We start from the raw sequence: 15563 nt of genomic DNA on the forward strand, positions 1-15563 counted from the left end.
AATCAAATGCAGTCTCTGCTTACTTTGCTATCCATGCTATTTACCCATGGCTCAAGTTAAGGCCTATTCCAGGTGAGCCAAGCCACAGTCAACCCACTGCCAAATGATGAAGGACTTGCTGGTTTAACCCTTACCTGTTGCTATGCTTGGACTTTTCTCGGTCCTTCTCCTTGTCTTTCTTGTGTTCTTTGTGCCGGTGTTCTCGATCTTTATGTTTATCTTTGTGTTTATGAGAATCTGCAACCGTAAGAGATGAGTCAGTTAAGAAGAGTCATAAGCTATCTCCTGCCCACCTATCTTGACAAGTTGGTCAAGAAGCACAATGACACAACTCAAATGGAAGGTAGCCATAATAGCACACTCCACTGGAAGGAAAGATTTCGCAAAGCCGCCCAGACAAGGCATCCCATTACCCTGCCTCTAAAACCAAGACATGTGTTACAAACATGAAGGGGAAATGGGAATGAATTCTACTATAAAAGGAAGTAACAGTTTGGCATTCTTCTCCCTGTATCTGGTAGCATTGAGACTAACTCATAAATGATACAAAAGGATAAATCTTGAACCCTGACTCTCGAGATGGTTACCTACATAATTTCTGGAAAATACAAACCTTAGGAGATATGCTTTTAAATCAACTTTAATAAAGTATAATTTCTATGCAGAAAACATACACATCTTTAAAGATACAGTGTGGTAAGTCTAACAAACATATGCACAGGTGTAATCCCCATCACAATCAAGATTTAGAACAATCCCATCACCCCAGAACGTTTCCCTTGCATCCATTCCCTGTCAATCCCCATCTTCCCCCCCAGCCCCCTCCTGCTGAAAGCAACCACTAATTTGCTAGCACTATGGATATGTCTAAAGTTTTATGTAAATGAAATTATACAGGATTTACTGTTGTGTCTGACTTCTTAGCATGATACTTTTGACATTCATCCATGTTGCTGGATCTATCAGCAGCTGGTTAAGATTTTACTGCTGAGTGGAATCCCACTGTTACGGATATACTGCAATTTACTTATTCACTTGTTGACGTACATCTGAGTCGTTTCTAGGTTATCATGAATGAATCTGCTATGAACATTCATATATAAGTCTTTTTGTAGACATGTTTGCACTTCTTTTGGGTACATACTTAGTAGTGAAATCACAGGGTTATATAAGTATATGTTTAACTTAAAAAAAATTTTTTTTAACATTTATTCATTCTTGAGAAAGAGACAGAGCATGAGCGGGGGAGAGGCACGGAAAGGGGGAGACACAGAATCTGAAGCAGGCTTTAGCCTCTAAGCTGTCAGCACACAGCCCAAAGTGGGGCTCGAACCCACGAACCGTGAGATCATGACTTGAGCTGAAGTCAGACACTTAACCAGCTGAGCCACCCAGGCACCCCAGTATATGTTTAACTTTATACAAAACTGCCAAATTGTTTTCCAAAGTGGTTGTACTATTATATATTCCCACCAATATGCGTTAAGAGCTCCAACTGCTATAAATTCTCTAACACTCAGTACTGTCTTTAATTTTAGCCATTCTAGCAGGTATGTAGTGGTATCTCACTGTTGTTTTAATCCAGCTTCCTAATTAAATAACGGGCATCTTTTCACATGCTTACTGGACACTCATGTATCTTCTTTGGTGAAGTATCTCTTCGAATCCTTCCCTCATTTTAAAAACATTTGTCTTCTTGGGCATCTGGGTGGCTCAGTCAGCTAAGTGTCTGACTTCAGCTCAAGTCATGATCTCACGGTTTGTGGGTTCAAGCTCTGCACTGGGCTCCACACTGACAGTGCAGAGTTTGCTTGGGATTCTCTCTCTCTCTCTGTCTCTCTCTCTCCTTTCCCCATGTGCACGCGTGCTCTCTCTTTCAAAATAAACTTAAAAAAATATATATACACACACATACGTACGTACGTATATACATACATATCTGTATGTATGTATATGTATACATATACACACACACATGTATGTATATATACATGTATGTCCTCTTATTGAGTTTTATAAGAGCTCTTTATACACTTTAGATTACAATTTTTTGGCTGGATATATGTATTGTGAATTTTTCCTAGGAATTTTACAGAGGTAAAGGATAGGGCACATTTTTAAAATTATAAAGATATCCAGTTGCTGTAGCGCCGTTTCTTAAAGAGATAGCCCTTTCCTCATTGAACTGCCTTGGCCTATATGTTGAAAATGAAGTGACCACATAATCTTAAGTCTTATTTCTGGACTCTATGACACAAACACACTCTATTTTGACTACTATAGTTTCACAGTAATTTTCTTTTCACAGTATGTTCTAATATCGGGTTATAAAAGTAGTTTTGTTCTTTTTCAAAACTGTTTTGGCTACTCTACGTCTTCTGCATTTCCATGAAAGTTTTATATTCAGTTTGCCAAATTCCAAAAAGAAGAAAAAAACAGCTGAGAAGTTTGTTTTCACAGGACAATGTGGAGAAGTGACATAAAAAAATCATTAGGTCTTTTGATCTGTGAACATGGTATCTCTCTGCATATTTATGTTAGTGACTCTTAAATTTTATTGCATATGAGAATTATTCCAAGGGCCTATTAAAAATGTGGCTCACTGGGGTCAGGTCACACCAATGCGGAATATGAATCAATTGGAAGTTTATGTACCCAAAACATGTGTGGTGGTTTTTTTAAAATCTGTCCAACAGATTCTCTGACACTTCTCTGTTCAAGAAGTGTAGCCTAATTTTCTTCTCCTTGACTATAGGCTAGATTTGGTAACTCGTTCCTAAAAACCAGGATAAAATGGAAATGTCAGTATGAGACTTTTGCCACCAGGTCATGAATGGTGCTGGATCTTTCTTCTTGCTCTGGGGGGAGCCAGGTGCCATACTGTTAGGACACTCAAGCAACACTAGGCCCATGCAGTGAGAAAGTGAAATTCTAAGAACAGCCATCGGAGAAAACAATCTCCAGTTTCAGTTATGTCTCCAGACAACTCCAATTTCATGACAGACCCTGAGCCAAAACCACCCAGCTAAACTGCTCCCGGATTCCAGGCTCACAGAAACTACATGAGAAAACAAGTGTTTGTTGTTTTAAGCTATAAACTTTGAGGTAACATGTTTTGTGTAACACATGTTCTGTGTAACAATAGATAACTAACAATAATGTGCAGGCAATGTGCATGCTCATCCCATTCCTGGCTCACAGCAAAAAAAGCCACATTTGGCATAATCCACTAAGCATCTATCCTGTGCCAGGCCCTAGAGAAACAAAAATTTGATGACCATATCCCTAGCTATAAGAATTCTCATCCCAAAGAGATGGGAAAAATAAAATCATAAGGTGTCAAAAAAAAAAAAAAAAAGAACTTAAACCCAATCTTCCACTTAGCACACAGAACCCTCTAACTTCTCGAAGTCTCAAGTCTAGAATTATAAAATGCTGAGCCAATCCAATACACAAAGGTGGTGACCCCTGTTTACGACAGTAATAAATACCCACATTATGTCTGCCCCAAACTAACAACTTACGGTTAAAACCACAATAATAACAAAACATGCCACCAGCACTACAACCTGGAATGAAGTCTGTGTGTTTTGATTTTGTTTACGGGTCAGATTTAACAAATAAGAAACAGAACATTAGGATCTGCTATTGTGGCCAGAGTAATGGCAAAGACACAGTATTTTCTTTTTAATTGCTCTCTGTATAAGTTAACACATACATAAACAATATTAAAAAGACTATAAGACAGACACCCAAATGTTAAAAGTATCTCTCTGTGGTTGGTAAATTTATGAGAAAACTGAGATTGTGTGTTACTTTCTTTGCCTTGTTTTCCAATTTTTGCCCATGATGAATCACTTATATAATAAAAGCTATTTTTAAAAATCACCAAGATTTGCCAAATACTCATATACACAAGGAAAAAGTAGTTTAATTCATTAAAAAGCACTAAACTTAAAAAAAAGGAAACTAAGTAAAAGATGAACTGAAAGTAATTCCAGGTAGGTTTCAGGGAACTATTCTGCCAATAACATTATCTTTTTAAGGGCACAAAACTTCAAAACTGATTTTAAAGCCAGGTCAGGTCTTTTAAAGCAATTGCTAATCTAAAAACTCATAACTAAAATGTCTGGTAAGAAACTTAAGGCTGTAGCTAATAATCCAATGATATAAATAAGACTCAGGTCAAAGATATAAAACCAAGTGCCTTAATTTCAAAAGACGTTATTACATATCTATCGTATCGATCATATGCTCAAACTGTGCTATGTGTGACATGACAGGTACCAGAAACTCTAATATATGACAACTTCAAATATGTGAATGGCTATAGTATAGCTCCACATGGCAGGCTGGGTCCTCCGAGGAGAACTGACAGAGAGGTAAAATGAGACACCTGCAGAACATCAACAGTGTATAAACAAACACAATTACCAACTGACAGAGAAACTATAGAGATGATCTACACCAGGTAAATTGATAAATAACCTCTACAGATGCATACAGAAGTACTTCCAGGTAAATGCTATCTGGAATTTGCTTTAAAATATGCTCAAGGCAAGAAAAAAAATCAGGGGGATACGGGGAAAGATGAAACAAGATTGGCAAAAAGTTGAGTTACTGAAGTGGGGGTGTAAGATACATGGAGTTCATTATACTACTCTCTACTGCTGTTCATGTTTGAAAGTTTTAATAATAAAAAGCTGAACACTATCTTTAAGCTTCTTCCCTTCCAATCCCTTACTTTTTTATGACATAAGGATACAAGGAGAAGACTAGCTTAGCCCAAGAAAGGATTTGTGTTAAGGAGCAGAGAGAGAAAAGTTTGATAGATAACATTAACCCATGAGCCAGGGTGTCCTACTCTAAGGGTGACAGGGAGCCACTTCAAGCAGAAAAGGAACAAAATAAAAGCCATACTTAAAGAAGATTAGTTGAAGGGCAACATGAATGGAAAGGTAAAATCAAAATAACTAGCTAATGGTTTTTTAAGCAGTCTAGGAAAAAGTGATAGCAAGGAGTGGAGAAAGAAAGGGAAAATGTAAAAGCATGCTGAAGAAAATGGAAATAGAACCCAGTTCCAGGAACTCCATAGATTGTGTATAGTAAATACATTCAGAGGAAGAGTCAAAGAGAACTCAAAGACTGGGTGTAGGTGATTAGGGGAACAAGGTGCTTTCACAGACACAGGAAAGCCGTGCAGAACGAAGATGGGGGTCAGGGGGAAGAATGGAGAAATGATAAAACTAACTCAAGTCATATTATACTTAGGGTAACAGTAGACCATCCAACTACAGATGTTGGTCAGAAGAGAAGCCAGTAAGTGAAAAAGTGAAGCCAATAAGGGCAAACTGATCTATGTCCCTCATGGTGAAAATATTTATAGAAAGCAGACTAAAGGCCTTAAAGATCACTTCAATAAGTATGTACCCCTTCCCCTTAACTGGAATTCATCTAAGAATAGATACTGTTAAAATGTTTTAGAGAGGGGCGCCTGGGTGGCGCAGTCGGTTAAGCGTCCGACTTCAGCCAGGTCACGATCTCGCGGTCCGTGAGTTTGAGCCCTGCGTCGGGCTCTGGGCTGATGGCTCAGAGCCTGGAGCCTGTTTCCGATTCTGTGTCTCCCTCTCTCTCTGCCCCTCCCCCGTTCATGCTCTGTCTCTCTCTGTCCCCCCAAAAAATAAATAAACGTTGAAAAAAAATGTTTTAGAGAAAGGATCTTGCCACTTTAAGCATCTGTTAATGCAAAAAGAATGGTGTTGAACTTGACTGATAGATTAGAAATGTAAGATGTAAACCACTACATATAAAATCCCTAGAAAACCTCATTGGTTGTAAAGTCAGGTCACCTAATAACTTGACAAAAACTGTTCCAAAGGCTAGCATTAAAAATTTTGAGAAGACATGGGGGGATGACCCCTGAAAGAAGGCAGCCTTGAGGAAACAGGCTAACTGCTAATTCCTTTCACTGACTTCACTGGAGTTATAAAGACAGATAAGTAAATGAACAAACAGAATAGCAATCAACATCTCTTGCCAATATTATCTAAGGTGTTCCTTAAAGTTAATAAAGATTTTAAGTAAAGACACTTCCAAATGACAAAAGAGGAAAATACCTGTGTGTCCTCAGGACATAATTCTCAGGATAAGTTGCTGGCTAGCATAACATAAGGATTTGATGGTTCGTGTGCAAAAGAAAAGGAAATCTTTTACTACTAGATTCAGAATTATATTCTTAGGGTTAATTCAGGTACAACCATTTTTAATATATTATTAAATCCAAAGCGTCCTGCTGAAGATTCATCAGACATGAGCTCAACCCTCAAGGAGTTTACAATCTAGTAAGATATTTAAGACACGGAGCCAAACAACCATGGCCCAAAGCAAGCAAGAAAAAAGGGGCACTAATATATGTGCCAGAACCATGCTAGAGTACTCAGAAACACAGTTTTATTCAATTTTCTTATGACTCTTCTAAGAAAATATTCTCGCCGTTTCATAGAAGATAATATTAATAGCTATCTCCTATTAGGTGAGTTCTCCATGCAAGTTAGTAGGCTTCACATGTCATCTCTGGTTTTTACAACTCTGGGTGGTGCCAATTTCCTCAAATCTGAGACACATTTTTGCCTCTTTTAACATCTTAAAAGTGCACATAGTTCATTAACCTCTGTGGAGGGGGAATTTGGCAATGTCTAACAAAACTAACTTATACACAACTTCTTTTAACCCAGCAACCCGTATCTAGGAATTCAGCCTGAAGACACACTCCCAAGAAAGAAAATTTATGCTGCTCCATGCATATGTGAAGGCAGAGAAAACCTTTTTAAATTTGAGACTTGCTAAAATAGATTAAATTTCGTTTCTTAACCCCAAAAATCTCAGATGTCAAATGATTAACATTAAAGCAACAGTGTTTTTATTGCATCATGATGCTCATATTCAGAAACTATGCAAACTTTTTATAAAGGTAATAGACATTTTCCCCAGTCTACACATGAAACATATGGATGTCATGACCTCCCCATCTCTTAACTGATGGCAGAATTTTCTACTTTACTGCCCTCCTGCTATCTTTCATTAAGGGTAGTAAAGCAGAATTACTTAATTTATGGACATTTTGAAAAGAGTCTTAAGGGTAAGGATAATTGGGGGTGCCTGGGTGGCTCAGTTGGTTGAGTATCCAGCTCTTGGTTTCAGTTCCAGTCATGATCCTGGGGTCATGAGATAGAGCCCCGGGTCAGGCTTCATGATGAGCATGGAGCCTGCTTGAGAATCAATCAATCTCTCTCTCTCTCTCTCTCTCTCTCTCTCTCTCTCTCTCTCTCTCTCTCCCCCTCTGCCCCTCCCGCCCCCAGCTTGAACACATGTGCTATTTCTCTACTTAAAAAAAAAAAAAAAAAAGGGGGTAAAAATAACTGAAACAAGGCTTAATGACTCCTTTGTTTCCAAGTGAAAAGTAGAATGATGAGGGGAAACAACCAGAGAACAAGAAGAAATAGAGCCAGGGTCCAAGAGGGCAGTGAGAAGTAAACTTAGGCTCCCTGGAGGAGGCAGTGTGTGACCTAAGTCTAATAACTAAAGGCAAAAGGGTTAGGAAAGTAGAAGGAGAGAGGGCATTCTTGGCAGATGAACAATTGAAGTCAACTGTCAATTATTACTGTTTGATTTTGCTGAAAAATTCATCTTCTTCATGACTGAGCAAAAATTAAGTGTGATCTACTTTCTGCCAGCTAGGAAATGACAGAGTTGATTCTTGCAAGGGGCATATTAAAAAAATAAAATTCCAGAGTTATATTTAATTTGCCTCTCGAAAGCCATGTGTTCCAAAAGCAGTGTCTTAAAAAAAGATATAGATGCACTCCTACTTCTTGTAGCTTTAGAGTCCTAATCTTCTGCTTAGATAGAAAGGAAACCAAATACCTAAGAATAAGAAACTTCAGTATCAAGTAAGTCCAGCAAAATTCAATCCAACTCTTATCAAGTCCCTGAAAGCTGGTCTAATCCCAGGCTCACAATGAAGCTGCAGGTTTGGAAACCAGGTAGAGAGTCAGCTCCATGTTGTCAAATCAGTGTCAAACCAGGCATAAGGAAAGAGTTCATTCCCCATTAAGAAAACCAGATAGATACACACACACACACACACACACACACACACACACACACACACACACACACAATTATATGAAAAACAAAACCAAAAGACTTTGGTTAAATATGTTCAAGAATGATGCAGTAAGCACAAAAAATCATGGCTAAACCCTAATGCTGATTACGGACGTTACAGAGCAGCACAGAATGCTGGAAGACAACTTCTGAAGGAAGCTGGAGGAAGCCGACCAGTTTAACAGAATGAAAAATAGCTGATTCAAATTCTTGTCCACTTACTGTTTGACCTGGGGTAAGTCACCTAACTAGGGGCGCCTGGGTGGCTCAGTCAGGTTAAGCGTCCAACTCTTGAGTTTGGCTCAGTTCATAATTTCACGCTTCAGGAGTTTGAAGGCTCCTGTGCTGACAGCTCAGAGCCTGTTTGGGATATTCTCTCTCTCTCTCTCTCTCTCTCTCTCTCTCTCTCTCTCTCTCTCTCTCTCTCCCTCCCTCCCTCCCTCCCTCCCTCCCTCTCCCTTTCTCTACGGCCCTCCCCTGCTCACTGCTCATTCTCTCTCTCAAAATAAATAAACAAACACACATATTTTTTTACATCACTTGACTATTGGGTCTATAAGAAGGCAGCACAAGTCAGTGATTAAGAGCTTCAAATCTCTGTTGATCATCAACTCAGATACCTGTAGCCTTAGTAAATAAACTCACCTCTCTTACAGATGAAGAAACTGGGGTTCAGAATATTTAAGTGACCTTATTTTATCTCAAAAGTCAGTCAAATTCCTTGTGTATGGTTGTAATGGCTAAGCGCCACAAAATTACAAACTGTCAATTACGTACAACTATTACTGACCCCTCTTCATGATTAATTTACATAGAACTAAATCAAGCCTACTCAATCATTCCAAATAACTCAGAGTTCAGGTTCTACACATGCATTTAAGGCAGCAATCATGCCCATTCATCTTGCACAACAAGCCAATGACAAATAAAAGCTTATCTGATTTTCTTACCTGTCTACAGATCCAGGTAAGAAAAGCACTTATGAAGAAATAACAAACCGACTTGCTCTAACAGTCCTGTACCCAGAAGTCTAAAAAACCTACAAGTTTTAAGGGATGTTAACACCAGTTAACACCACCTGCATGGAAACATTTGCATTAGTTTAGCTGCAATCAGTAGGTGGCTAACAGTATTTGCCAAGCTTATTCTGCTCAGGGTCTCTAATGCAATCACTATTCAACTCAAGCATAAACATTTACACTATGAGAAAAGGCTAAGGAATTGGCAAATGTTACTGATCATTTTGTCAACTATTCCAAGACCTTAAAAAGCATTTACCACTCCACCATTCTCCTAAACTATTAGGGTAATCAGATCAGGGCAGGAGAGAAGAGTCCTCTGCTTCCTTGTAAACAAAGGCAGAGACTTTTCTGGTATAAAGAGCTCTTGGCCATGTTTTGAGCCAGACCTCATTTTCGATGACCTTTAATGACAAGTTTTGAGACTTACTGCAGCTGTATAATATGATGGGCTCCTCCTCCAAAGACAGTCATCAAGTGTATGAAGGATGGGGATGAGGAATAGCTATTCAACCAAAAGCTGCCCTCCCCAAGGAGGCAGTCACAATACAACTTTGCCAAAGATAACCTCATCAGAGATGATACATAAATATACAACCACTGCGTTAGGAAGGTGGGCACTGGATCATTTGGGTGAAAGCACGGGGTGAAGAAATTAATTTTTTTTTAAGTTTATTTATTTTGAGAGAGTGCGCACGCACATGCAAGTGAGCATGAAGGAGTGGCAGAGAGAGAGAGAGAGAGAGAGAGAGAGAGAGAGAGAGAGAGAGAGAATGAGAATCCCAAGGAGGCTCAGCACTGAACCTCAGTGCAGAGCCCAACTTGGGGCGTGAACTCACAGAACCAGTATATCATGACCTGAGCCAAAATCAAGAGTTGGATGCTTAACTGACTGAGCCACCCGGACGCCCCAAAGAAATTAATTTTCTAAAGAAGATATTCATCACCTGCTGCTCATTTATTAAATCACGTTTACTGGGATAAATCCTTGCATCTTCTCCTTGCTCCCTCACTTTCAAACCTATGGATACCACATCTCCAGAAGCTGGAGTTTAAATAAAATCAACACTTCTACTTAATACTCTATACCCAGTATGTGCCAGCACTTTAAAAGTTTGTCTAGGACAGATAACAAGCTGGTTTTGGTGATAAAAGACTGGTATCCGGGAGTGTGGTCAGTATCAAGGGTGTGTGAATCTCCCCAGGAACTTAATGCCAAACTAAAAGCAGGAAGGAAAAATAACTGAGGGGTGCAAGAACTCTACCCTTCCCTCCCCCCCAGCTCTCTAAATTCAGACTTTACCAATGGTAATCTGGTTTCAACCTGGGAAACCTGCTCTGTGATCCATCCTAATAGTAGCCGATTTAAATCTGTAGCCCACAGAAGAGTCCTTATCACTATTTTACAGCAATTCTCAATGAGAACATTTCCAAAATTCCAGGGCATAGTTAACAGCCTTTCAAAGTAAGGAGGACAGATGGCGTTCTGGCTAAAAGCTCAAAGAACTCTGGAATTTAAAAGAAAAATGTTGGGAGAATTCAGCTCTAAAGCAAATCAAGAATGAGGGAAGGGACTAGTAACATTTCCAATTTTTAAAGTCAAATTATCACTTGTATTTGTTTTCCCCAAATGTGTACTGTATATATACAAGACCTTTTGTCACAGACTTGGGTCAAACTTAAATAAATCTTACCGATTATTTTGCAAATTGCTTGTGTCTTTCTCCTCAATATTCAATACTTGGTAATACTTCATCATCAGAAATTCAGAAGTACACTGCATTAAAAAACTCAGAGTTGGAGCGCCTGGGTGGCTCAGTCTGTTTAAGCGTCCAACATCGGCTCAGGTCACAATCTCACAGTTTGTGAGTTTAAGTCCCGCGTCGTGCTCTATGCTGACAGCTCAGAGCCTGGACCCTGCTTCAGATTCTATGTCTCCCTCTCTCTCTGCTCCTCCCCTGCTCTAGCTCTGTGTCTCTCTCTCAAAAATAAACATTAGGAAAAAAAAAAATTTTAATAAAAAATAAACAACTCAGAGATGCTCAAAGACATCTCGTATTTTCAACCTCTTTTATCAGCAACACAACTTCAAATTTCTAAAACCTTTCACATTTCCCAAAGTATCTACATATTCAGAAGAAATGCTACACATTGACTTAAAAACCCTTAAGAGAACCTGCTGTGGTTCTTAAACATCAGCAACTCTGTCTGTTAGTGGCCAGATGTTGCCTTTAAGGAGCTTGTCAAGAAAAAGACACAAATGAAGCATCCAACTGGTTTGCTTTAGGCCTCAATCCCACACAAAAAAGGGGTTAAATGGTCAGAGGATGTTTTTCTTCCAGTCAGTCTACTTCCGCATTTAAATTTCTTGGACTCCTTTTATGCTTTTACAACACTACAATTACCTTAATCTGTCTTTTCAGGCTCTTCCTGTCTATGCACCCTATTTTAACTTACTTTACAACCTTCTCTCCCATCCTACTTCTTCCTTCCATTATGCTCCTTAAATTCAAGTTCATCTTCCTCTCTTCCTCTGGTTCTCATTCCCAATTAATTACATTAAAAAAATTTTTTAAAAGAACTCAGATTTCAGCGATAGGACCACCAAATTGTCTTCAAAAAAAAGTATGTTACCTAATTAACTATAAGGTCTTCTGAGCTGTGGTTTCTAGACACAATCAGGGTCCAGAACAGGCTGCTCACATTATTATTATGCCGAGAACTAAATGACATATTTAAAAAGTCAATTCTTAGAGCAACTCTGAGTGTCCTTTATGCAATGTCCTAATGGGGTCCTTAATTTATTTCCCTGTTCTGGTCTGTTTCCCAATCTGTAAAATGACCTCTACTGACGCCTACACTTGCAGTCCAAAGAATTCTATGACCTTTAAAAACTGTTTTAGTTTAAACGGATTAAGGTAAAAAGAAAAAAATTGAATGCTTGAGAGCAGTGGTTCTCAAACTTCCCTAACACCTGGGACTTATATCATCCCCAGATTATGTAGAGTTTAACACAAACTCTCCAGGTGACTATCATCTACATTGTCCAGAATCCTATTTTGAAAAATTCTACCTTGTTGTTTCTTGGTCCTTTGAGCAATAATTAATACCAAACACCAGCCACCTGCAATAACAGACATGCTACTGATTTTATTTCCAGTTTCTGTTTCAATTGGGTTTCAGTGCCTTTAAAAGGCAGGCACAAGGTGCTGAGTCAGTCCCTGGGGACTTGATTCATTCATTCATTCATTCATTCATTCATTCATTCATTCGCAGCTAAGAATACAGAGTCTCTACAACTGAGGAAGTAAAGAGGCTGTTTTCACCCGCTACTCTCCCAGCCCCTATTTGAGAGGAAGAAGAGCTACATAAGGGGTGACACAGCTTACATAAGGAGTAAGACAGTCAAGTTCCTTAGAACAGAAATTTTCTTTGTTGTTTAGACATCACTGGACAGAGCCATGCTTAGAGAAACAGGTAACCCGAGTCTGGCCAGTAGGACTCTGTTGGGAAAATGAGTAAGAAAAAAATGGATTAAGACCTAAAGAAGCTGCAAGTTCACAGTAAACTTCTGACACTTGGCTTATACAGATTTCTTTGGGGGCTAGAGGCTACCAAGTAATATGGAAAGAGTCTTGTGAGCTTCCTGTGATACATACATTCAGTCAGGTAAGCATCTGAGACTACTCACCAATCCAACAATCAGCAAAGTTTTTCTTTAAAGGGATGGGTGGTAAAGTGGTTTAGGCTTTGCACCCCGTTCGATTCCTGCAACAGGTACTCAACTATGCCACTGTAGCACAAAAGGAGCCATAGATTATATGTAAATGGATGAACACAGACTGCAATAAAATTTTAGCTATAGACACCGAAATATGAATTTCATAGAATTTTCCTGTGTCATGAAATAACCTCTTTTTAAAAGTGAGGTATAACTGACATATACAATTAGTTTCAATAAAATAAATTGAAAATAAATTTAAAAGGGGGGGGCGGCGCCTGGGTGGCTCAGCCAGTTAAGCGTCCGACTCGATTTCAGCTCAGGTCATGATCACGGTTCATGAGTTCAACTCCCACGTCAGGCTTTGTGCTGTCAGATTCTCTCCCTCTCTCTCTTTGCCCCTCCTCCCACTCACACTCTCTCTCAGAAGAAATAAATATAATAAATAAAATTAGTTTCAGATGTATTTAATTATTTTTGAAACTAGCTCCAACGTACCCTGTGAAGAGAGGTGCCTTTCTCAAGGTCAGTGTGTAAGTGAAGAATATCCTTACCTTTACTTGCAACCTCTCTCTAATTCCTAAGCTTTCTCCTAAAGGATATCCACACTAAACCCCACTCCCACCTCTCTCCTTCCTTCAAACCGCCCATGAATGGGCTAAGAGTCATTAGCAATATGATTTAAAAGTGGTTAAAATCTACTCCCGCTCTGCATAACTAGATGAAGTGAGTTGCATGAATGAGAACACTGAAGGGGAGGCCAATGCTGAGCCCACTGCTAATCCTGCTTCTTAAACAGCAAGTTAGTTTGATTTGTTATTTATCCCCCTTGAAGTGGGGAACATCTTAACTTGTTCACATATTGCTAACCAACTCTGATGAAATTCCTTTGTAAATAAGCAGACTTCAGGATCCTTCAAAAAAAAGGGGGGCGGGTGGAAGTGAGGGGTCTAGTTAATCCTTGGCTAACAAAAAGAACCTTTTTCTTTAGTACTCAGATAAAAAAGTTTTACTGATTTCTGGAATAACTGGATCCAAGTACAAGGCAATATGCTAAAAAAGAAATTACCGTGGGGTCTTTGCTGCACAGGCAGGCAGACTTTCCTTAATAGGGAAGTTCAGCAAAGCCTACTAGTCAATGATATTAGTCTGGTAAAAATCCACTGTAAATTAAGGGGAGTGCTTTGAGAGCCCACAGTCTGATACTATATGGGTAGCTCCACTATAGCCCAGAATTCCCAGCAGGCAATGGAGTCACCCACCCAGGTTCCCCTTTACTTTTTTTGTCACATTTAAGAACTCAGGTTGTGGCATCAGGTAGGCCTAAATTAGCCTCCCAGCTCTGTGGCTTTCATACAAACTACACAGCCTTGAGTCTCAGTTTCTTCAAAAGTAAAGTGGAGACAGTAAATGTTCAAATATCTGTTATTTATTTCATCTCTAGTCCATTTCCTCTTCCCACTTCAAAAATAAATGACCGTAATTTGAAGCTAAAGCTGAAGGAAAATGGATCTGTCCCTGCTTTTTAAGCATTTTACCCAAGTTGTTCTCTGAGACTTCACATGTCCACTATTGTCAGTGGTCCTCACAGTGGCCAAGGCTACAACCCCACTCTGAGCCCTTGGACTAATATTGTCTAGCTGACTGCGGGCCAGAGTACGTATTAAGTGAGATGCAGTCTACATTCACTATGAGCATGAAAATGAGAGGAAGACTCCCAGATAAGTTGTAGAAACTGAGTTTTGATCTGTTTTTACTATAGCCAACACCTTGAGTGAGTTAACCTCTTGGTGCTATTTGTTTGCTTGTACTTTTTTTTTTTTTTTTTTTTTTTTTAAAGTAAACTCTACTCCCAGCATGAGGCTAGAACTCACGACCCTGAGATCAATAGTTGAATGTTCTACTAACTGAGCCAGCCAGGCACTCCTATCTGTACAAGTTTAGATTTTCCACCACTTATAGTTATTCACTTATTTAACTGACTACAATTTAACAAATTAACTTCTTGTTATAACATGCTAAAAGCTTGCAATTTCAAATTAAGTTGAATACCAACCATTTTAAAGAATAATGATCCATAAAGGTGTATATAAAATGTAAGTTAATCTGTTTTGTTAACTACAAAAATAGACACGACTTATCTCATAAGGCTGCTGAGATAAAATGAGAATTTATTCAATCCAAAGGACCTTAAATGTTCATCTTTGTGTAGCACTAAAGGGGTCAAGTAAAATGGAAAGCTGCCTAAACTCCCAGCTGTTCTTGTAAACACAACTGTATGTACCAGTCATTAAGTCCTCTTAGGTCACCCAGGATAAGGCAATGTAGATATCCAGAAGGAAGACTTGTTACTCACACTCATCAAATTCACACCACTTTCGGATTTTTAAGTTCCAAGTGCCCCAATCACCTATATTCCAAGGAAAACCTGAATCTCTTTGCTCTTATCTAAATTTTATCTGAAGCTTCGCTGTCAAGGACACCTGGGTGGCTCAGTCAGTTTTAAGCGTCTGACTCTTGATTTTCAGCTCAGGTCCATGGTCTCAGTTTGTGGGTTTGAACCCTGAGTCAGGCTCCAGGCTGACAGTACGGAGTCTGTTTGGGATTTTCTCTCTTCCCCTCTGTCTGCCCCTCCCCCCTAGCACTCTCTCAAAATA

At 39.1% G+C, this 15563-nt stretch overlaps 1 protein-coding gene across 1 annotated transcript in view; it reads right to left on the reverse strand.

Annotated features, from left to right (window-relative positions):
- The window catches only part of TOP1 (DNA topoisomerase I), a 95317-nt gene that overhangs the window by 62822 nt on the left and 16932 nt on the right, over window positions 1-15563 (reverse strand). Inside the window, exon 3 of the mRNA XM_023251253.2 lies at window positions 135-237. Within this exon, the coding sequence (XP_023107021.1) occupies window positions 135-237 (103 nt within the window). The remainder of the gene's footprint in view (window positions 1-134; window positions 238-15563) is intronic.

The sequence above is a fragment of the Felis catus genome, chromosome A3 (genome assembly GCF_018350175.1).
Source record: "Felis catus isolate Fca126 chromosome A3, F.catus_Fca126_mat1.0, whole genome shotgun sequence".
In the NCBI taxonomy this organism is placed as follows: domain Eukaryota; kingdom Metazoa; phylum Chordata; class Mammalia; order Carnivora; family Felidae; genus Felis; species Felis catus.